The following is a 25,415-nucleotide window of genomic DNA, read 5'->3' as shown; positions in this document are numbered from 1 at the left end:
GGCCGCCACTATAAATCCACATCTAGAAATACATAAAATAGCACTACATAGATCACCTATGGGAGGTCTCCACAATGCCACTTCTGCCGGAGCCATCACCCAGGTCACATTATAGATACGAGAATCTATCGAAATTCTCTTTGGGCAGATTCGCTATAACTGACCAAATACAATTTAGTGCAAATAAAATTGGTCCAAAATGAATGTGCTCCAGGGCTCTCTTCTGCTGCTGAGGCCAGTGATTGGGCCCACATGGTCATGGTGCAGGGTGTAGATGTCATTGACGTCAATATGGTGTCACCCTTCATGTGACCATGTGTAGCCAACTTCTCTGATCAGCTTCATAATGGAGCCCCCCATCAAAACAAAGATCAGAGTGGAGAGCAGAAAAGCTCAGGTGGAGGAGGCAGCATAAGAACAGATGGGGGTCTAGCACAGGCGAATGTAATAATATTATATTATTATATATTATATTATATGTAATTATATTATTTAAATCGCTTTCCTTACAGTTTGATTTGCTACAGATCATATAATTTCCCTATGATAACACTGAATGGCAGAGTGCAGGGGCAGAAGCATTGTCATAGGGAACCCTGAGAAATGTGGATTATGGCAACAGAAATCTCACCCAAAATTTCCACTGCTGATGAGTTTGGAAGTTTCATAGTCGCTCATATGAGGCTTTCTCGCCGGAACCAATGAATCCATCACGCTCTATAAAAGAATAAGAAATAATACTGATTTATTGAAGATGCAGGAAAAAAGTTACAGATGCAAAAACTTCTCCCCCCATATTATGTCCCAGATGATTTACACTGATATGATGTTGGGAGGATACAAACCGGACGCTGGGCAGACCTGGCGCTAGCACCCAGCACACCCAGGCAAGTGCCGGGGCCCTGAGTAGGCGAGGGGCCCACTTGCTGTCGGGCACCCTGGCGAGCTATGGGACCGGTGAGCAGAGGAGAGTGGTGCCAGCGCCAGCTAGTGGGCCTTGCTCCCCCCCCCAATGCTTGCCCAGGACCACGGCCGGCACAATACTTGCTTCTCCACAGCTGGTGAGCAGTGAGGTGAGCATTTGATTTTTTTTTTTTATGTATGGAGGTATGGGGCATTATATGGGGGGAGAAGTGACATCCTGCATGGGGCATTATATGGGGGGGAGGTAGGGACATCCTGCGTGGGGTATTATATGGGGGGGGAGAAGTGACATCCTGCATGGGGCATTATATGGGGGGGGGGTGACATTCTGCATGGGGCATTATATGGGGTGAGAGGTGACATCCTACATGAGGCATTATATGGGGGGACATCCTGCATGGGGCATTATATAGGGGGGTGACATCCTGCATGGGGTATTATATGAGGGGGAGAAGTGACATCCTGCATGGGTCATTATATGGGGGGGGGGGAGTGACATCCAGCATAGGGCTTTAGATGGGGTGAGAGGTGACATTCTGCATGGGGCATTATATGGGGGGTGACATCCTGCATGGGGCATTATATGGGGGGAGTGACATCCTGCATGGGGTATTATATGGGGGGAGAAGTGACATCCTGCATGGGGCATTATATGGGGTGAGAGGTGACATCCTGCATGGGGCAATATATGGGGTGAGAGGTGACATCCTACATGGGGCAGTATGTGTTGGGGGGACATCCTGCATGGGGCATTGTATGGGGGGTGACATCCTGCATGGGCCATTATATGGGGGGTGACATCCTGTATGGGCCATTATGTGGCGTGGGACATCCTGCATGGAGCATTATGTGGGGGGGACATCCTGCATGGGGAATTATATGGGGGGTGACATCCTGCATGGGACATTATGTGGGGGGGATATCCTGCATGGGGCATTATGTGTGGGGGACATCCTGCATGGGGCATTATGTGGGGTGGGACATCCTGCATGGGGCATTATGTGGAGGGGACATCCTGCATGGGGAATTATATGGGGGGTGATATCCTGCATGGGCCATTATGTGGGGGGGCACAGCCTGCATGGGGCATTATGTGGGGGGGCACAGCCTGCGTGGGGCATTATGTGGGAGGGACATTCTGCATGGGGAATTATATGGGGGGTGACATCCTGCATTGGCCATTATGTGGGAGGGGGACATCCTGCATGGGGCATTATGTGGGGGGGGCACAGCCTGCATGGGGCATTATGTGTGGGGTCAAAGCCTGCATGGGGCATTATGTGGGGGTCACAGCCTGCATGGAGCATTATGTGGGGGGTCAAAGCCTGCATGGGGCATCATGTGGGGGGCACAGCCTGCATGGGGCATTATGTGTGGGGTCACAGCCTGCATGGGGCATTATATGGGGGCACAGCCTGCGTGGAGCATTTTATGGGGTCCATTATTCTATATGGAGCAATATATGGAGCTCATAATACGGTATAGAGGACTATGTGGTGCCATTATACTGTGTGGAGGACATTACTGTCCGGTCTGCACTGTGAGCTGTGAGGATTCGCCGCTTTCTGAGTTATTGTGGAATTTACAATAGATATCGCTCATGTAATGTAAGAAGTGAAATCTTCGGGCTTGTACTATATATATATATATATATATATATATATATATATATATATATATATATATATATATATATATATATATATATATATATATATATTTATTTATCTGCGGTATCTGTGCATCATGAATCGTGGTATGTGTTAAAGGAACCACTGAGACTCTTTCGCCCAGGGCCCACAAAATCCTGGAGCCGCCCTGCAACGGTCATCATACATTACTATAACATTCTGGATAATGTGGGAGATCACACAGAGGAGGACTTACAGGTAATCTGTCACCAGGTGTTTGCTATGTATTCTGAAAGCACCATGATGTAGGGGCAGAGACCCTGATTCCAGTGATGTGTTACTTACTAGGCTGTGTGTGGCTGTTTCAATAAAATCAGTAGATTATCACTAGAAGACTATCTGTCTAGCCAGGTAGTCCTATTGCTATGTACCCCTGCCTCCACCACTGATTAGCAGCTTTCTGCCTATGCACAGTGTACACAGAAAGCTGCCAATCAGTGGTGTGGGCGGGGTTATACAAGACTCAGCATTCAGAGCTCTGCAGCAGAAAAAAATAGTGATTTTATCACAACTGCTCCACCGAGTAAAGTAATCAACACATGGAATCAGGGTCTCTGTCCCTGCATCATGCTTCTCTCAGACCAAATAGCATAAACCTGGTGACAGATTCCCTGTAATTCAAATGTAATTAACACCATAGGGTCATCTACACTTAGAATAGAGACGTCCCATGGTTGTATGGGGGATAATACTGGACGAGTCATTCACACCCCATGATCTGATGACACACACGCATCCCCCTCTATGATACTTACGGATTCTTGGATCTCCGGGATCTCACTAATTCCATTGTTAGGATTCGACAGCTCAGTTGTTTCTGAAATAATGATGAAGAAATGAAATGTATTAGAGGATATTATTCCTACAAAGATAATACAGCAATATAACGGAGAAATGACAAGATGTCTGTAAATGGGATTAATACTCGTTATATGGGGATTCTAAATATAAGAATATACGGGGAATCCATAGATAAATGTAATGGAAATGATGGAGGAACCCCTTCATAAATAACAAAAGACTGACCATCACTTCCGAAAAGAAAATGGGTGTGAACAGGTGCATACTAAGAGTAGCCATCCAAATACATAACTAACAAAGTTGCACTCTGTAACGCTATAGCATGTAAACATGAAATAAATGAAATTTGAATTGCATTACTGCTGTAGAAAATAGGATAAAAGGAAGATACTTAGCGCATAATTTGGCCAATTCATGCATGGCCAGCAGCCACGGCAAGGTGACCTTCTTTTTCTGGGTGCATGCCAAGTAGCCACGGCAAGGTGACCTTTTTTTTTGCTGGGTGCATGCCCAGCAGTCACGGCAAGATGACCTTCTTTTGCTGGGTGCATGCCCAGCAGTCACGACAAGGCGACCTTCTTTTGCTGGGTGCATGCCCAGCAGTCACGACAAGGCGACCTTCTTTTGCTGGGTGCATGCCTAGCAGCCACGGCAAGGCGACCTTCATTTGCTCGGTGCATGCCCAGCAGTCACGGCAAGGCGACCTTTTTTGCTGAGAATCTCCACCCATCAGCCCGGGGTGGTTTTAATTACAACAGGATCCTACCTACCCATATAAATGTAGGCTTCAGCCTAGGAGAGGATTCACATTAGGAGAGGATTCCAACAAAAAGATCGCCTTGTCATTGGCTGCTGGGCATTCATGAATTGGCCAAATTATGTGCTCAGTATCTTAGTTTTTTCCCATTTTCTAGAGCAGTAATGCAATTTAAATTTAATTTATTTCATGTTACTTGCTATAGCACTGCAGAATGGACCCTCCATCACATAAATGAGGAACCCCCCACCCACGCTGCACATATGAGTGATGGTAAGAGAGCTGAAACATAGGAGAGATTTGCAAATTAGCCTGGAAGTGCACTGGGGGCGTGTCACTGCACTTGGATTTCTTCTTTCACGCCCCCAGCGCACTTCCATTCTGATTTGTACATGGTGTCTACTTTACATTTCTCCTGACTGGCACATTGGATTTCTACAAACAATTATTATTAGGGGACAATGGCCTATACCGTCACACCACTACTTCTATATGTAACAATGTGCTGCCAGGTTCCCATTACACAGAGTAGAGAGTAAATCTAACATTATCCTCCGTCCTCTGTAATATCTGGACATTCCTTGTAGAAGGTCGGGTGATCGCTCACCTGTAATCAGATCGCTGTTCAGCTCCGGCTGACTCCTATTAGGGTCAGGGATTTTCGGGGTCACATTTTGCCCATATTTGGCGTCGCCTCCTGTTGTTTCCTGATAGATATAATATATATAATTAATATGTGGAAGATTTCACTAAATCACCAAATACATAAATCATGAAGGACTAAACCAACATTTACAGATGCACCAATTGTAACGATACAAATCCCGCACCATCTTCAGACCTTTTCTCAGAAAGTCTCCTCAGATACGGTGGATTAAGATACGTCTATTAATATTGATCCTTACCGGGCGTTCCAATGAGCGTTCTAGTATAGACAGGACTTTTTCGGCCAGTTCTTTAAAGACAGACAAATCTTCAGTCTGAGATCTTTCTTCAGCCTATAAAGAAGGAAAAATGGAAAGGAGAATTTTGAGATGAGAGCGGTCAGAATGGAGGCGGAAATTGTATGTGACATCGGTTCTCTGTCTGCAGATACAATGACTATATAATGTATTTGGGGACTCGTTGTGTTTTACCGTATTTTTTGGACTATAAGATGCCTTTTTTTCCAAAATTTTTGACCTCCCTTCTAACACTCTCGCACCCCTCCAATCTATCCTAAACTCTGCTGTCTGACTAATCCACCTGTCCCCCCGCTATTCCCTGGCTTCTCCCCTCGCTCCGCCAATCCCTTCACTGGCTACACATTACCCAGAGACTCCAGTTCAAGACCCTAACCTTGGCATGCAAAGCCACCCACAACCTGTCTCCTCCATATATCTGTGACCTAGTCTCCCGGTACTTACCTGCACGCAACCTCCGATCCTAACAAGATCTTCTTCTCTACTCCCCTCTTATCTCCTCTTCCCACAATCGCATACAAGATTTCTCCCGTGCATCCCCCCTACTCTGGAACTCTCCATCCGAGCTGGGAGGAGCGGGGTATCCAGGAGGTGCGAGGCTGCGGGCCCTGGGCTTCAAGGAAATGTTAGCGGTGATTTAGGAGGGGAGTCCCCGCTTTGCCCATTGATTTTCTGGCAGTGGGCTTCAGGCAAATGGCCGCTGGAGGCAGTGCATGTGAAGATTTAGATCTCGGCTCAATGACGAGCTGAGATCTCAATTTGCGTATTGGCCATCTCCAGCAGCCTACTTCTTGAAGCCCACTGCAGAGAAATCAATAAGCAGAGCAGGGCCTCCCCTCCTGAATTACCGCTAACATTTCCTTGAAGCCCAGGGCCTGCAGCCTCGCACCTTCTGGACACCCCGCTCCTCCCAGCTTGGGGCCCGCAGCAGCGCCCCACTCCTACTGCCGACTTCCTGCAGCAGCGACTCTGCCTCCTGTGACTTTGCTCCACTGCCACCACCCCCCTCAGTAAGCAACCGAAAATTCGGACTATAAGACAGACCCCCATTTTATTATAATAAATGTTTTTCCTATTTTCCTCCCAAAAATTTTTGGTGCGTCTTATGGTCTGCAAAATATGATATATTAGAAGAAAAAGCTTCTATCTCTCCATTATTATCTATCAATATTGAGATGCTCTGTGCAGAGTGTCCGCCACTTACCTGGTGTAGTAATGTCCTGATGTTCTGAAGTAAATCCGTCAGATAGTCTGACGTTAGACGACGTTGTCGGTGTTTGGTCAGGCAATCCTTTACTAGCTCCATCACCAGCCGGTGAGTGAAGCTGAGGACGCCATCGGGTGGTAGAAGCACACTGTTAGGACGATTGATCATAAGGATCAACAATAGTGCTTTTACCTGAGGAATGTCCAAAACAATTCCAGCCATAGTGAAAAACTGCAAGTGCTATCAGTCACTATAGAGCCAAGAAAGGCACGGGTGAGCCTATGTGCATTGTATATATAGCGACTGTGAGCAGTGATGTCACCATCACCTGTGATGTCATCACGGAATCTTGTGATAGAATCTTCACGGAGCAGCTCTGCGCAAATAGAATGCGGCCTGGTATTATATAAAGTGAAAACACCATACAATTAACTACCCATGTTATCATGGCCGTTCTATTTTATATCCAATTAGAACACAACCAGGATAAAGGTGTGTTCACAAGTTGGATTTTGGCAGCATTTTTTTTCTACCCCAAAAATCAAAGGTGGCAGGAAAAACGCTGCTTAAAATTCAGGTGTTTTTACTTGTGTTTTTTTTTCCATTCATTTGAATGGGTGAAAAATGCTGCAAAACCTCTGAAAGACTTGACAAGCTGCAGATTAAAAAAAATGCAAAAAAACAGCATGTGAATGAGATTTCAGAAATGTCATTCACTAAGATGGTACTGTAAAACACAGCATTTTTGCTGCAGAAGAAAAAACAGTGAATACACCCTAAAGATATCCTCAGTCATATTATGGGAAATATTGTATATTTCGCATTTATTATCTCACGTGTTTTTCTTCACCATAGAACTTTTAAGGCTGTGTGCCCACTATGCGCTTTTTAGGCGTTTCTGCAGCGTAACTTCCGCCGCGGAAACACTTAAAAAACGCTTGGTGATAGGTCTGCAATGGTCCCCAATGATAATCCGCATGTGCTGTGCACATGCTGCGGAGATTTCCGCTGCGGATTATCATTGCGGAAAAATCCGCAGCACGTCTATTAATTTTGCAGAGTCGCTGCGATTTAGCCGCCATTGACTTGCATTGGAACGCATAACATCCGAATGACTACAAATACACATGTGGATATTATGCGACTCAATGCGTGGATGGTACCCGGGTCTGGAGATGAAGAGACTCTCCTCCAGACCCGGGTACCATAGTACCTGTAGTTAAAATAGAATTAAAATAAAAAATAAACATATACTTACCTTCTGATGGCCCCTGTCTGCTCCAGGCGGTGCTGCTGGCTCTTCGGCTGCTCGCGGTGGTAAAAGGACTTTCCATGACGCCATTTAGTCATGTGACAGGTCACGCGACCGCTGACATCGGCGGTCGCATGACCTGTCACATGACTAAATGACGTCATGGAAGGTCCTTTTACAGCATCGTGATCCACCGAAGACACCGGACGCACCGGAGAAGGAGATCGAGGACCATCGGAAGATGAGTATAATGTTTTTTTTTTATTTTTCACCATTATTATTCTTTTTTTTTTATTATTGATGCTGCATTTGCAGCATTGTAACTTGGTCACACTATGTAAATCCATGCCGGTTGCATGGAATTATATAGTGTGACCAAGTTGTCAAGCACTTTTCCAAGTGATGCTAAAATCACTTGGCAAAGCGCTTGACAACCCAGGGAGATGCAGAAACGCTTAGGAAAAATCTGCAGCATTTCTGCATCGTGGTCATATATCCTAACTCATTGGCAAACTGTTATACAAGGCTATATTCACACTAGACGTTTTTTTAGCGGGCTTTTTTATGCAAATTTTCAGCTGCGTTTTACAGTACCAACAAAGTCTATGAGATTTCCGAAATCTCATGCACACAGCTTGCTTATTTGTCCTCAGTATTTTGTGCTCTCCATGGCTTTTTGCAATAGAGTATGTCACTTGTTTCAGCGTTTTTCACCCATTAAAAAAAAGGGTGGTGGAAAAAAATGCTGAAAAAAAGCCTAGTGTGAACATTTTGCTGCGTTTTTAGTGAAAAAAGCAAGTATGTGACACACATTTATTCCTGTGATTTTCCCAACTTTAAACCATCTTGTCTTGGTCACCTGAGATAGCAGCTTGGATTATTACAGTTTAATTAAATTAGTGATGCCTACAAAGTAAACATTGGTTGAGCTAGGTGTGAGATTGAACAACACGTGTGGCCCAGGGAGGTGTGAAAATGAACAATGCCTGAGCAACTCAATGGCAAACCATAATGTGAAAGTAAATAGTGTCCTACAAAATCAATGCACTGCCAGGGTCTTAGATAAACCATTCCAGACCAATTCACCTCCCCCCCCCGTTACATTTGTAATGTGTACTTTTTCATGAACATATGTCTTGCAATGGTGACCTGTTTTCATGTGTCTATGATGGAAGCAAAGCTGAACTTTGGGATCCTGAAAAACGCACCAAAAATGCACCAAGAACCACTGCAAAAAAACACACCAAAACCTGCGTTTTTGACGCTACTTCTTTCCTGCCAAGAGATTATGTTTTGCTGCAGAAAAAAAACACCTAGTGTGAATATAGCCTAAGACTTACTCTGTCAGCATTAATAGTCAATATTCTGTATATAAATAGGACTCCAATCCAGGTATTCAGTTTATCATAAACATGCCTGAGTTAATCTGCCAAATACACATAGTATGCTTTCTCATAGGTCAAATATAAATCCTGTTAAAGGTCCAAGTTGCAGCAGTTAAGTAGAATAAAACAGACCTCTTCATTCTTTGTAGGTGGAAAAACTTTCGAAATTGTCAGTGTATCAAGTACTTATACTCCTGACTGTATATAGTATAATTGCCGCACTACTACATACAGGTGCTTCTCAGAAAATTAGAATATCATCAAAAAGTGAATTTATTTCAGTTCTTCAATCCAAAAAGTGAAACTCATATATTATACAGAGTCATTACAAACAGAGTGATCTGTCTTAAGTGTTTATTTCTGCTAATGTTGATGATTATGGCTTACAGCCAATGAAAACACAAAAGTCACTATCTCAGTAAATTAGAATTAACAAGAAACACCTGCAAAGGCTTCCTAAGCATTTAAAAAGGTCCCTTAGTCTGTTTTAGTAGGCTCCACAATCATGGGCAAGACTGCTGACTTGACAGATGTCCAGAAGGCAGTCATTGACACACTCCTCAAGGAGGGTAAGCCACAAAAGGTCATTGCTAAAGAAGCAGCTGTTCACAGAGTGCTGTATCCGAGCATATTAATGGACGTGGAAGGAAAAAGTGTGGTAGAAAAAGGTGCACAAGCAACCGGGATAACCGCAGCCTTGAAAGGATTGCTAAGAAAAGGCCATTCAAAAATTTGGGGGAGATTCACAAGGAGTGGACTGCTGCTGGAGTCACTGCTTCAAGAGCCACCACACACAGACGTATCCAGGACATGGGCTACAAGTGTCGCATTGCTTGTGTCAAGCCCCTCATGACCAATAGACAACGCCAGAAGCGTCTTACCTGGGCCAAAGAGAAAAAGACCTGGACTGATGCTCAGTGGTCCAAGGTGTTGTGTTCAGATGAAAAGTAAATTTTGCATTTCATTTGGAAATCAAGGTCCCAGAGTCTGGAGGGAGAGTGGAGAGGCCACAATCCAAGCTGCTGGAGGTCTAGTGTGAAGTTTCCACAATCAGTGATGGTTTGGGCAGCCATGTCATCTGCTGGTGGAGGTCCACTGTGTTTTATCAAGACCAAAGTCAGCGCAGCCGTCTACCAGGACATTTTACAGCACTTCATGCTTCCCTCTGCCCACAAGCTTTATGGAGATGGAAATGTCATTCTCCAGCAGGACTTGGCCCCTGTCCACACGGCCAAAAGTACCAATACCTGGTTTACACACAACAGTATCACTGTGCTTGATTGGCAGCAAACTCGCCTGACCTTAACCCCATAGAGAATCTATTATAGAGAATCTATGGGGTATTGTCAAGAGGAAGATGAGACCCCAGACCCCACAATACAGATGAGCTGATGGCTGCTATCAAAGCCACCTGGGCTTCCATAACACCTCAGCAGTGCCACAGGCTGATTGCCTCCATGCCACATTGCCGCATTAATGCAGTAATTGATGCACAAGGAGCCCGACCAAGTATTGAGGGCATTTACTAAACATACATTTCAGTAGGCCAACTTTTCAGATTTTAAAAACATTTTTCAAGCTGTTGTTATGAAGTATTCTAATTTACTGAGATAATGACTTTTGTGTTTTCATTGGCTGTAAGCCATAATCATCAACATTAACAGAAATAAACACTTAAAATAGATCCCTCTGTGTGTAATGACTCTATATAATAGATCCCTCTGTGTGTAATGACTCTATATTATAGATCCCTCTGTGTGTAATGACTCTATATAATAGATCCCTCTGTGTGTAATGACTCTATATTATAGATCCCTCTGTGTGTAATGACTCTATATAATAGATCCCTCTGTGTGTAATGACTCTATATAATAGATCCCTCTGTGTGTAATGACTTTATATAATAGATCCCTCTGTGTAATGACTCTATATAATAGATCCCTCTGTGTGTAATGACTCTATATAATAGATCCCTCTGTGTAATGACTCTATATAATAGATCCCTCTGTGTGTAATGACTCTATATAATAGATCCCTCTGTGTGTAATGACTCTATATAATAGATCCCTCTGTGTGTAATGACTCTATATAATAGATCCCTCTGTGTGTAATGACTCTATATAATAGATCCCTCTGTGTGTAATGACTCTATATAATAGATCACTCTGTGTGTAATGACTCTATATAATAGATCCCTCTGTGTGTAATGACTCTATATAATAGATCCCTCTGTGTGTAATGACTCTATATAATAGATCACTCTGTGTGTAATGACTCTATATAATAGATCACTCTGTGTGTAATGACTCTATATAATATAGGAGTTTCACTTTTTGCATTGAAGAACTGAAATAAACTAACTTTTGATGATATTCTAATTTTGTGAGAAGCACCTGTATATAGTATGAAGCCCCACTGCCCCATATGTGTATGTATAATTTGATGCACATGACTCGCCCCCTGGGCCGTGGGGTACACGGAACCGGGCCTTCTAGTGTACGGTGCTGATGGGCGTAGTAGTGGCAACCCGATCCCGTGGCTCAGGGTGGTCAGACCAAATGGTGGCAGTCTATTTATCAGTGTTTTGAATGTCCGACTACGCCACCCGTGGATTGTGGTCAGGGATAACCGCCGCTACGAGGCAGACTACTGAGGCTGGTGTTGGTGTGCAGCACAGGTGTAGGATAACTCCCCACGGGAAGAGTGTAGCCTCAGAGCAGTGTAGGTGGATGTTGGGGGTGATAGTGCAGGCCGCAATAGTAAGAGTTCAGAGTCCGCTTCAAACAGTTCAGGGTCTTTATTCTAGATATTATTAATGACTCAACAGTACCGGTTAGGAATGGGCCTGGGTGTCTGAGAGCATTCGGGCGAGCCTCACTGGTCAGGGTGAGTGTGTAGGCCTACCGTTCTCTCTATGCTCTTTCTGACTATCCCCCTTTTCGTGGTGTAATAGCCCACGTCCCTGAGCTGGCCGTGTACTTCTCGCCTGTATGGCATGCGACTAGGGCCTTGGGTACCTGTTGCTTGCTCCTCGCTGTACAGGTCCCTCTGTGTGGCAGAGCCTCCAGGTTTCTTAGGCCAAGGGACCTGAAATCCCTCGCAGGTTGGTTCTCTGCTGCTGGGCTTGTAACCCTGACAGCCCCGGACCCCAATGCCCGGTAGATTGGTTCTCTTCCAGGACTGGCTCTCGTCGCCTCTGTCCCTGGCTTGCAGTTACTCCTCTGCCTCACGGACTCCTCATCTACAGCTGAACTGTCCCTCCTTCTCTGGGACTAGTCTCACTCCTGAGCTAGGTCTTCCAGTTCTCTCTAACCCTGCCCCCAGTTCCAGCTTTTATAGGGGCAGCCAGCTCCCCCTGCTGGCCTGGGACAGGAGGTGCTGTATGCTAATAGTCCCTAACCAGTAGACCTCCCTCCTGCTCTCAGACACAGATTATTGTTTGTGGCATCCAGGCCTGGGGTGACACATTCTCCCCTAGTAAAATTTAGTACTCCGGACTAAACAGGAAACACAAATACAGGGTATAAATGACAACATAACATATATACAAGTATATTTTGTCCTTGAGGTCACGGCGCTTCCGTGACCGGGTGTCCATTTCACCCAACAAGGTGAAGTTTTCCACGGTGTGGGGACCTGTTTCCATAAACCCCAATTTCCTGGCCTTGGGCGTGACGACAAGGCTGAGCTCTCTACTTTGGGCCACAAGGAGGCCACACCGGACAGATTTTTCTTCCGTGGCCATCTTCGAAAGAGGGCACCAAGTGCAACTATCTACAAGATAGTTCCGCTTATTCAGCGTACATAACCTGTTAGTCCATGAACTAGAAAGACTGGAAAAACATAATTAGCAACCAGGCAACAAACATAAAACATTTACAATATACAGCATTTAGATCTTCCAGCGAGCTGGTATTTGCCCCCTAGTGCTCCGGGTTGACCTGCGTAACCCACTGTCTGGTGGTGGTCTAACCTGACTTTCCCCACTAGCATTTTCTCACATAGCCCGTTGGTTTGTGGGTGGTAAGACGTTGTCCGAATCTTCTTACAGCCGTAGAGGTTGCAGAACTCCTGGAAGATATCACCCTCAAACCCTGGACCTTGATCTGTCAAGACCTGTTCCGGCAGAAGTGTTGTTGGAAGGCTCTGGCCACTGTTTGGGCTGTCAAGTCTTTAACAGGAACCACCACCAGGAACCGGGAATAGTGGTCCACTATTGTCAGGGCATAGACGTAGCCCGACCGGCTTGGAGCCAGTTTCACATGGTCCAGAGCTACCAGCTCAAGAGGCTGCCTGGTGATGATGGGCATCAAGGGCGTCTTCTGGCTGGTACCGTCCTTCCTTCTGAGGTTACATGGACCGCAGTCCCTGCACCACTTCTCTATGGCCCCTCTCATTCCGACCCAGTAGAACCGCTCTCTCAGTATGAACTCCAGTTTCTTCCACCCGAAGTGTCCCGCTCTGTCATGGTAGGCCTCCAGGACCATTGCTGCATCTCGTCTCGGGACCACTACCTGCCAGGTCAGCTCGTGCGTCCGGTGGTTGACATGCCTTCTGCACAGCTTACCTTCGTAGAGGAATAGCCTGCTTTTCTCCTTCCATAACTGCTTGGCTTCCTCTGGAGCGTCCGAGCCAGGGCTAGCGTCTGCCTGGGTCAAGAGGTCTTTCACCAGGCGAATTGCAGGGTCACTATCTTGCGTTTCAGCCCAGCCGTGGTGAGGTAAGGGATTGAACATGACAGTGGTCAAGTCTTTGTCTCTTACACGGTGGGAGTACTGAGTGGCCCCGTACCGGTGGAATGCAGGGAGCTCTATTTCCTCCAGCTCGTCTGGATCTTCTCCCTCATCGGGCAAGTGGGGCATTCTCGATAGGGCATCTGCATTGGCATTGGCTCGGCCTGCCCGGTACTTGATGGTGAAGTCATAGTTTGCTAGCCGGGCCATCCACCGCTGCTCTAGGGCACCAAGTTTCGCATTTTCCAGATGTGTCTACGGATTGTTGTCCGTGTACACAGTGAACTTCACAGAGGCCAGGTAATGCTTGAAACGTTCTGTTACGGTCCACACCACTGCCAATGACCCCAGCTTAAAGGAGCTGTAATTCTCCGGGTTTCTCTCGGTGGGCCTCAGCTTCCGGCTGGCGTACGCGATCACCCTTTCTCTGCCCTGTTGGTTCTGTGACAGTACGGCTCCCAGCCCCACATTACTGGCGTCTGTGTGGAGGATAAAAGGCTGGCCATAATCAGGGTAGGCCAGGATCTCATCCCCCGTGAGGGCCATCTTCAGCTGGCGGAAGGACTCCTCTTCCGGCTTGTCCCACTTGAAGGGTGGCTTTTGGCTTCTGGTCTTAGATTGTCCTATAAGGAGGTCCTGCATAGGGGCTGCCATCTTGGTGAACCTGGGGATGAACCTTCGGTAGTAGCCTACCAACCCGAGGAACTGCCTCACTTCTTTTATGTTAGAGGGGCTTGGCCAGTTCTTTATTGCCGTGATTTTGTCAGGGTCGGGGGCTACTCCTTCTGCACTCACCACGTGTCCCAGGTACTGTACCTTCGGCTTTAACAGATGGCACTTGGAGGGTTTCACTTTCATGCCAAAGCCTGCCAGGGCATCGAACACCTCGGCCAGGTGCTTTAGATGGTCCTCGTAAGTCTTCGAATAGACAATCACGTCGTCCAGGTAAAGTAGGACCGTCTCAAAGTTTCGGTGCCCTAGACAGCATTCCATCAGCCTCTGGAAGGTCCCGGGTGTGTTGCAGAGCCCGAACGGCATATAGTTGAATTCACTTAATCCCATCAGGGTGGTGAAGGCGGTCTTCTCCTTATCAGCCTCTGCCACAGGAACCTGCCAGTACCCACTAGTAAGGTCCAAAGTAGAGAAGAAATTAGCTGATTTTAGTGCGGCCAAAGACTCCTCTATTCTAGGCAACGGGTATGCATCTTTATGGGTGATACGATTGACTTCTCTATAGTCCACGCACATTCTCATAGTACCGTCTTTCTTTTTTACCAGAACCAAGGGGGCTGCCTAGGGGCTACAACTGTCTCTAATGACCCCGGCTTCCTTCATTTCTCTCAGAATGCCCTTTGCGTTCTGATTGTGTGCGGGGTGGTACAGGTCTGTATCTTTCTTTTATTGGTGGGTGGCTCCCCGTGGGGATGTGGTGTTCTACTCCTTTCACTCTGCCGAAGTCTAGCGGGTGCTTACTAAAGATTCTCTCGTACTCTTGAACCACCCGGTAGACTCCTTGTTTTTGGTGCAAGGGAGTGGAGTCAGCACCCACGTGGAGTTTCTGGCACCAGTCCTCCTTGGGTTTCTGGGAACCATTACCCTCCGCCTGGGGAGATGGAGGCAAGGGTTCCACGGCCCTGACAGCATTGTGTTCAACAGTATACAATTTGGCTAGTGTAGCGTACCGGGGCAAGTGTACTTCCCTTTCCCCAATGTTTAAGATCCGGACGGGCACCCTTCCATGGCGGACATAGACCACCCCCCGGGCTGTCAAAATGGTGGGCCTGCTGTCTGAGTACACGGGTTCTACCATGGCTTGGTAGTCTCTCCCTCTTAACCCGATTGCAGTCCGACACCAGATCATTTCACTTTTGGGGGGCATAGCAATGGGGAACGGGTCGCTCATCCTCACGCTACCGATCTCACCACCAGACAGTTCTACCTGTTGCCATCTCATCAGGGCTCTTATCTCCTTCTGGAGGACCCTCTGTTGGCTGGAGCTCGCATTCATCGCCACCTGCTGCAAAATTACAATTTTCAATCACATTAGTACCCAAGGTTATTTTAGGGTGACTTTCTCGACGGTCAATGTCCACAATGATCACTCCCTGTGCCGGCAGTTCAACTTTACCAATCTTAATGGTCATCTCTCTGAACCCCACCTGCGGCACGGGTTGACCATTGCTGGCGATGATGCTCAAGTCATCGTCTGGATAACGAGTTATATCAGTGTCACTCCAGTACTGCTTGAAAAGTACATAGGGAATGGTAGTCACTTGGGACCCGGTGTCCAGCAGTGCACTCATGGGGATACCGTCCAGCACTACGGGTAAAACCGGGCGTCCCCCTACGTACTTATCACGCCAATTAGATGGGCCTGATGACCTTATGCCTGGGGGTTGGCCCTTTGCCCCAGGTCGGACCCATTTAAAGTACAGTACCTGGCTACGTGTCCCGGCTGGCTGCAACGGCGGCAAATCGGCTGTCCATCCTCAGTGTAATGATCGGCGGGCCTCCCGCTGAACGACGGGATCCTCCTGCGTCGACGCCACGGGACATCCTCCGGACTGGAAGCCAGCTTGATTGGTCCTGACGGGTCCATCTGTAACGACTGTACGGTCCTGGTCAATGCAGCAACACTCTTTGTTAGTTCTTGGACCTGATGGTGCAGGTTTGCAGGCGGGGATGGATTTAGGGCCTGCGCATCGGCCCCCACAAGGTCTGCGGGATAGGGCGCCGCCCCCTGGTGGTAAGGGATGGCAGGGCGCCGGGAAGCTACAGCGCCACCCGGTGCAGTTTCTCGGAGCACCTGGATGGCCCTATCTTTGAACTGTGCAAAAGTCAAATCGGGGTTCTGTAGGGCCATGAGGCGCAGCTGGGTTCTGTGGGCGCTGGACAGCAGACCTTCTATGAACTGGTCAGTCAATAGTTTATCTGTATCCTGCACGCTGCCAGGGTCAGCTTGCTTAATTTGCCCCCAAGGCTTCCTGTAAATTTAGAGCATAATCTCGGATGCTATCTTGAGCTCGCTGCTTACATCCATAGAACCGCATTTTGATTTCTGCTGAGGTACGGGTATCAAAGGTGTCCCGTAGATGGGTCAGAACCCCCCTTACAGTCCTTTTCTCCTCAGCTGTCCAAGACTTTACCTCCCGCTGGGCCGCACCAGTTAACTGCCCTATCAGTATGCTTACTTTCTGTTCTTCTGTCAGGGGATAAACTTTGAACAGTCTATACAGCCTTTCTTTAAAGTCGCCCAAGGTATGCGACTCGCCGGCATACTGGGGCAGCCAGGCCGCTCCGGGGATATAGGCAGGGGTGGATTAAGAGTAGCAAGGGCCCCGGGCAGTTTAGAAGGCGCGGGCCCCCTCCACACACCTGATTTATCACGTGACATGTCACATGATCCCCTGTGATAGATCATGTGATAGTTCACGGGAAATTAATTCGGCATAATATTAATTGTGCTGCCTCATCTGAGAGCAGCACAATATTGGGGCAGATACCCTGATTCCAGCGATGTGTCACTTTTTCAGCTGCTTGTTGTCATTTTGAGAAAATCACCGTTTTATCTGCTGCAGATCTAGCAGCTCTCTGAATGCTGCGCTCTGTATAGCCCCACCCACACCACTGATTGGCAGCTTTCTGCCCATGCTCAGTGTACACAGAAATCTACTGATCAGTGATGGAGGTGGGGTCCTACAGAACTTACTAGTCATCTAGTGATAATTACCTTCTGACAAATCAATGATTTTATCAAAACAACACTAAGCAGCCCAGTAAGTGACACATTACTGGAATCAGTGCCTCTAACCCTACATTATGCTGCTCTCAGATTAGGTGGCAAAAACCTGATGACAGATTCCCTTTAAAGGAGCTGTAAAGACAAAAAAGTTTGTATTAAAAAAAATACAAGCCATTTGTTAAATTAACTTTTTTTCATTGTTAATTCACATTAGACTGTATCTTCAACACTTTTGTCAGCAGGTCTTATTACAGACTCTGAATAGGGCAGCTCTCTCCCTCTCCCTCAGCAGAAAGTCACAGCATGGTTAAAAAACGGGATCTTTTATGATTTTCTCATAATAAATAAAAAAGGACATGCAAGTCCTCCAAACTATTTTCCGTTTCTCTTTAGGCGAGGTCCTAAATCTTTCTTGTTCTTTAGTTGATCACATGTCAAAAATGCAAAGCATTTACTATGAACTCGCCTAAAAAAATATACACTTGGAGAGTAATATCATCATCATCTGCATGTAAATATTCCTTGACTCTAAGGGCTCGCTCACACTGTCGTATAACACGGCCGAATGCTATGTGATGTTTTATCGGATAGGACTCGGCTCTATGTTATACTATGGGACAGTGCGATTATTGGCATGAGAAAATAATCTCATTCGATATTCGGACCATGTGCACCCATACAAGTCTATGGGTGCACGTAAAACATTGGACTGCACTCGGATGTCATCCAAGTGCAGTCCGATGAACACTCACTGAGACTATGGAGAAGATGGAGAAATTAAGTTCACCATCTTCTCCATATCTGTGCTGCGAGAGAATCGGATCACACTCAGTTGAAGCTCTGACAGAGTTTGAGCCCAGTGTCATTAGCATAATTGGCCCTATTCTCTTGCATGAGAGAATATATGGCTTAGTGAGTGGACCCTAAAACTGAATAGTAGTGACGGACAGGCACCTCACAAGCGGGATCCATGTAGCTCTCAGATGTCATGTAGGTAGGGCTTCATTCCATGGGGTAGGGCTTAATTTCAAGGTATATAAAAAAATGGACTTCAAATAAAAATTAAATGAACACAAAAAGCACTAATTGAATTATTTTTTTCGTATTTATGTTTGCAGCCCCTTTAAAAACCCTTTGAGGACCAAGGCACATATATGTCCCATAGTTTTAAACTGGAAAAAAATTTGATTGAATAAAATTTAAGGTCCTCAAAGGTTTAAGTAGGTCATAAATTCATATGAATACTTGCTCATACAATTGCACATGCCAAAAGATGAAGAAGAACAGAATCAAAAATATGACATTAAGTGGAACACTTACAGGTATTCAAGGTGAAAGAGACCAGCAAAGGCATCGTCTCGAATGACAGTAAATGAGATAGAATTCAGCAAGCTGAAAATGAAGACAGCAGGTTAGAAGCGAACCAGACTTTATGGTGCTCAGAATTAGTCAAGCAGAATTTATTGACTGCTCTTGCAAAGCACTGAGACTCCCGCTGTGTATAGATGGCGCCGTACGGCCTCCCGCTGTGTATAGATGGCGCCGTGCGGCCTCCCGCTGTGTATAGATGGCGCCGTGCGGCCTCCCGCTGTGTATAGATGGTGCCGTATAGATGGCTACGTGCGGCCTCCTGCTGAGTATACGTGTATAGATGGCTACGTGCGGCCTCCTGCTGAGTATAGATGCCGCACGGCGCTCCCCCCAGAGACAGCAGGAGGCCGCACAGCGCCATCTATACTCAGCGGGAGACCGCACGTAGCCATCTATACACAGCAGGAGGCCGCACGGCGACATCTATACTCAGCGGGGGGCCGCACATAGCCATCTATACACAGCGGGGGGCGCACGTAGCCATCTACACACAGCGGGGAGCCGCACGTAGCCATCTATACACAGCAGAAGGCCGCACGGAGCCCCCCCAGAGACATCAGGAGGCCGCACGGCGCCAACTATACTCAGCAGGAGGATGCATGCAGTCATACACGCACAAACATATACAGACACGCATAAACACATTTGAAACACAAAAATACATACAAACAGACATCACACAATGACATCTGCCCACACACACACACACACACACACAGACAGACATCACACACACACCTGCCCACACACACACACCTGCCCACAGACACATTTGTGTGTGTGTATGTATAGTGTGTGTGTGTATAATGTGTGTGTATGTATAGTGTGTGTGTATGTATAGTGTGTGTGTGTATGTATAGTGTGTGTGTGTGTATAATGTGTGTGTGTGTGTATAGTGTGTGTGTATGTATAGTGTGTGTGTGTATGTGTGTGTATGTATAGTGTGTGTGTGTGTGTAATTTGTGTGTGTGTATTTTTTTTTTTAAGTTAAAAACAAGTAAGGCTGTGTGCCCACGTAGCATTTTTCAAGCGTATATGCTGCGGAATTTCCGCAGCGTAAACGCTTGAAAAACGCATGTATATCCGCACCCCATGTTCCCCAATGGGATTCCGCAAGTTCTATGCACATGCTGCGGATTTTTCCGCAGCGTTTATGCCGCGTTCAAAAATCCGCAGCATGTCATTTAATTTTGCGTTTCCGCAAGCGGAATTGCCTTAGTCCAATGCATAAAAAACGCAAGGCAATTCCGCATGTGGAAAACGCGTGATAAACGCGTGAAAAATGCGCGATAAACGCGTGCGGAATTCCGCATGCGTTTTTCCGGGAGAGGACTTGCATTTATGCAGCAGAAATTTTCTGCTTCATAAATGCAACGTGGGCACATAGCCTATAATGCTTGTGGCATCAATATCAAGACTCCAGATATAAGGGCCTATTCACACTGAATTTTGCAATGCATTCATTACCTCTTTCCAGGCTTCTATCTAAATCCCTGAAAAATGGCATTCAGATGTGCCTTGACATAGCCATTGATTTGAACAAAGGCAAACCGAGGCTAAAGTCTGAATCTTTAGGCTCCATTTTCTCTGCTTTCAGATGTCTCATTTCAGACAGCACAATCCTGAATTTCAGGGATTCAGTTGTAAGCCTTGTGTAAAGACCTGAATGCAGCGCTGAATGTAGTGTGAATAGGTCCTTACATCCTACACCACCTCAGGGGATTGTTGTTATGGAGTATTGCCCCTGGGTGGCCGCAGTTATGACCACCACCAGGGCTCGCGGTCACCCACCCTAACTTTGGTATTCTGGGGAGCTGGTATAATGAATATCTGAGAAGAGCCCTAGAGAAGCAAGAACATTGGACAACCAAGAGGTGGTGGCCTCAAGTCAGGTGTAGTGTTCACACACACACACATATACACACACACACACACCTGCCCACACAGACACACACACACACACCTGCCCACACACACACACACACACACACCTGCCCACACACACACACCCCTGCCCACACACACACACATACACCCCTGCCCACACACACACACCTGCCCACACACACATACACACCTGCCCACACACACACACACCTGCCCACACACACACACATACACCCCTGCCCACACACACACACACACACACCTGCCCACACACACACACACCTGCCCACACACACACACACCTGCCCACACACACACACCTGCCCCCACACACACACACACACCTGCCCACACAGACACCTGCCCACAAACACACACACACACCCATATACACACACTTGCCCACACACACACCTGCCCACACACACACACACCTGCCCACAAAGACACCTGCCCACACAGACACCTGCTCACACACACACACACACACACATACACACACCTGCCCACACACACACACACACACCTGCCCTCACACACACACCAGCCCCCCCCCCACACACACACACACCTGACCACATACACACACACACACCTGCCCACACACACACACACACCTGCCCACACACACCTGCCCACACACACACACACACACATATACACACACACACACCTGCCCACACACACCTGCCCACACACACCTGCCCACACACACCTGCCCACACACACACACCTGCCCACACACACACAACTGCCCACACACACACAACTGCCCACACACACACAACTGCCCACACACACACACACACACACCTGCCCACAAACACACACACACATATATATATATACACACACACACACACATATACACACACACCTGCCCACACAGACACCTGCCCACAAACACACACACACACCTGCCCCCACACACACACACATCTGCACACACACACGCACACACATACACACACACTCACCATCCCCCGGCTCCATTCCTCCTGCCTGCTCTCTTTCTTTTCCGGTGCAGCACTGCAGGCCGGGGCGCACTGCGTGATGTCAGAGCTAGGAGACACGGCCGCGCACAGGGCCGTGTCTCCTAGCAGTGACGCGGCCGGGCCAGCACAGGGAAGTTAACTGCTGCAGTGCTGGCGTGGCCGATGAAGAAGTAGCGGCGGCCGCTGCTGGGGGAGCGGTCCGGGCCCCCCCCTCCCGCCACTGCTACCGCTATGTGCCGCGGCGGCCTGCACATATAATGAGGGCAATCCGGCATTAGACATCCCGCCTGGAGCCGCGGGTCCCCTGCAGGCTCGGGGCCCCGGGCGGTCGCCCGGATTGCCCTCATTATAATCCGCCTATGTGCACAGGCAAATGTTACTTTGATCAAAGTAACTTCCTACTGCCTGGTGACCCAGATGTCATCATGACGACATCGGGTGACCATGGCAACTATTGGGACCCGGAACAGACAGTGCAGGACGCCGGAGAGGAGGTAAGTAAGCCACGCTTATCTCCCCTTGCTCCCGGAATGCTCCGATGGACTTCGATCACAGCATTTCGGGGGATAATGTGCTGACAGCAGTGCTTAACCGCTCCTGGCACATTGTCACACCTGACACCCAGTGCTATCAGTTGAAAGTTGGCGCTTGTGTGCAGGCGCGATCGCAGCACGCATAACATTACGTACCTGGTCCAATAGGCCAGGGCCAGTACGACGTACTATTACTAACCACGTCAGAAAGGGGTTAATCAGATTGGCACTACCAATGATAGACAGTAGAAGGCGGCACCGAGTATTAACCTTAGTTCTAAATTGGGCTAATAAGGGGCCTAGGTTAAGAGATTGGTATTCCATTGGTCTCCCCAGGAGCCACGGGAATCTGCAATTGTAGGGTTATGAACTTCAGTGGAAGAGGGTCAACTGGCATCAGAGCGGACTTTGACCAATTTATTAAAAGCCAAGACCATTTCCCATACTCCTCCATTATATTTATGGCCGGTATTATAGAGACCTGAAGTTTTCCTATATATAGAAGTACCATAGGTTGTCTGCATATAGAGATACTCTCTGCTCTATGTGACCACATTAAAAGCCAGAGATTTCCCCGGAAGATCTAAGTAAGGCCGCCAGTGGCTCTATGGCCATTGCAAATAGTAACAGGGAGAGAGGACACCACTGCTGAGTGCGTCTTCTCAGATTGAAATGAGAAAGCAAGCAAAGATGTCTCCAGCAGGACCAGGGTTGTATATATCTTGTTAAAACTTCACTTTTAATTTCAAATTGTAAAACCCAAGGATGAGTTACAGAATGAGCAATATAGCGGCTGTACGAGCCGCTTTTACAATTTGAAATTAAAACTGCCCAACGAAAGGAGAGGTGAATGGTCCGACACATTGCGGGATAAATAGGTAGTCGAATATATATATTCTAACATTAATGGATTCCCAATAGCTAAATCAATCCTAGATAAGGAGTGATGAAAGCTAGAGTAAAATGAAAATTGACTTACTCCGGGGTTTTTATACTCCACACCACTACATAACTCATCTCTTCCATCAGTCAAGCAAGGGATGTGGGTAGGGCATTCTCGGGACTTGCGCCGGAGTGAAATTTATCCCAATAGGGGTGTAAGCAATTATTAAAATCTCCTATGATGAAAGTTGGGACTTCAGGGACAGAGCTAATAAAAGAAAATATTTTCTTAAGCAATTCACCTGAGTAGGATGGTGGAATATATATTGCAACCATATGATATAAATATTTCAAATTATGCAAACATATTTACCATCTGGATCTATAATGGACTTAATACATGAAAAAGGGACCATTCTGTGGACCAGAACACTCCTCTAGAATGGGTTGAGTACACCAGTACACCAAATTATATTCATAAGCAATGTGCATTTATGTGCATTAAATGAATTCTGTCCCTTACCATGTGAGTTTCAGAAATACAAAGTATAGCTGGGGGAAACCTTTTTAAATATATAAAAACCGCACATCTCGTAGTGGCGTCCCCCATCCCTCGAGCATTCCATGCCACCACATCTAGCATTTGTGCCGTATTAGTATACTTGCATATACGGTATAAGGTCGTATCCTCAGTACACAGATATGTGCAAATATATTTCCATCTCTGACTGTGAGTTTAGGCAGTGGAGTAGTCAGGAAAAAAGAAGAGAAGGAACAATCGAAAGAACATTTAACAACCAACATAGCAGTCTAGCTATGCTAATAGCTAGCTAATGGCCACAACCCACATGAGGCAGAGACCAACCTGTCTCGTATTTTGTATAACAAAGGTGCTTAGAAATATATTCCGCTTCATGTCCACTTTTGGGACATCCAACCAGGATAATGCAGAGGTAGGAGAGTCAAATAGATGTACATTTCCGTTAGCAACCACTCGTAATTTAGCGGAAAACATCATATAGCACGGTATTTGTAGACTCCTCAGGCGTTTTTAAATATCTTGAAATTGTGCTTTTTTTTCTGTACTTTCATAGAGAAGTCTGGAAAGATGGAGATCCTATTACCATCTATAGTGATGTCCTTAAGGTCTCTAGCCCTCTGCAGGATAAAGTCTCTATCTTTAAAATGCAGCAAACGGATAATCATAGGGATTGGGGGTGCTCCAGGTGGGGGGGTCGAGTAGGGACCCTATGTGCCCTTTCAATTGTCAAGAACCAGGAGAGCACATCTTTTCCCAGGATCTTTGGCAGCCATGTTTCAAAATAAGTCACAGGATTTTTTCCCTCTGACTTCTCATGGATCCCCACCAAGTGAAGGTTGTTTCCAGATGACCTATTTTCTAGGTCATCAACTTTATTTATCAGCAGAGAAATATTATGCACCGCCTTTCCAAGATCTCGAGTCAATGGCAGTTTATCCTCTGTATGGCTTACTCTTTCCTCCAGTTCCCCCACTCTCTCATTAACTTCATGCAGATCTTGCTTAATACGGGATATGCCCGTTTTCATGTCCCCCATTTGTGTGCTTAACATGGTCAGAGTGGAGTTACCTGCCTTATACAGCAGTTAGTACGTTTCCAATTGTGGGCTTCACCATCAATGAGTTGACACCTGCAGAACTTGCCTCCACAATTCCCTCCGTAGTAACAGCAATGAACGTCCAGACTGCATGTGGTAAGCGGCAGCCATCTTACTTGCGGCGTCTTCGAGCCCTAGGCCCCGTCTCGCCCTCCAAGCCCAGACCAAAACATTCCCCATCTTCAGCATCCAGGGAGATGGGAGTCGCAAGAAGGCAATTGGGAGCAGCCTCATAAATGAGACCTTAAATGAAGCCCCTATAGCCATCAACATGTCAAGGTCAAAGAGAAGTCTAATTTTTATCCAACCCACCATAAAGGGACACATCTAGAAACCTTTCAACAGATTATATTGAAAGATATCCGTGTTTTTCCCCACGTAAAAAAGAAAGATAATATGACGGTTCCAGAAAGACAAGCAATTTATAGTCTTAGGAACAATAAATAAATTATTATTAAAGGAGCTGATAAAGGTGGAAACCGTGGATGTTACATTAAGGAAGGTATCCATCTACTTAGTGATGTTGATTATTATGAAACAGGACAATTCTGTTAACATCTTCATAGAATATAAAAAATTTATAAAGGTAGAAATTGATGAAGGGATTTTGGATAAGAAGGAAAATAAGTTTTTGAATATCCATTAGTAATCGGACT

At 46.6% G+C, this 25,415-nt stretch overlaps 1 protein-coding gene across 1 annotated transcript; it reads right to left on the bottom strand.

Annotated features, from left to right (window-relative positions):
* Positions 1-627: 627 nt before the first annotated feature.
* Positions 628-24,699, bottom strand: LOC141176178 (microtubule-associated serine/threonine-protein kinase 4-like). The gene is made up of 5 exons (XM_073660173.1): positions 24,409-24,699; positions 5,079-5,171; positions 4,781-4,880; positions 3,371-3,432; positions 628-717 (listed from the first exon to the last, which is right to left on the bottom strand). The coding sequence occupies exons 1-5, from the start codon at positions 24,697-24,699 to the stop codon at positions 628-630; spliced, it is 636 nt and encodes a 211-aa protein (XP_073516274.1).
* Positions 24,700-25,415: the final 716 nt, after the last annotated feature.

Source organism: Phyllobates terribilis, unplaced genomic scaffold (genome assembly GCF_046119375.1).
Source record: "Phyllobates terribilis strain yellow unplaced genomic scaffold, ASM4611937v1 Scaffold_17__1_contigs__length_24005725, whole genome shotgun sequence".
NCBI lineage: Eukaryota > Metazoa > Chordata > Amphibia > Anura > Dendrobatidae > Phyllobates > Phyllobates terribilis.
This window is presented reverse-complemented; position numbering and strand designations above follow the sequence as displayed.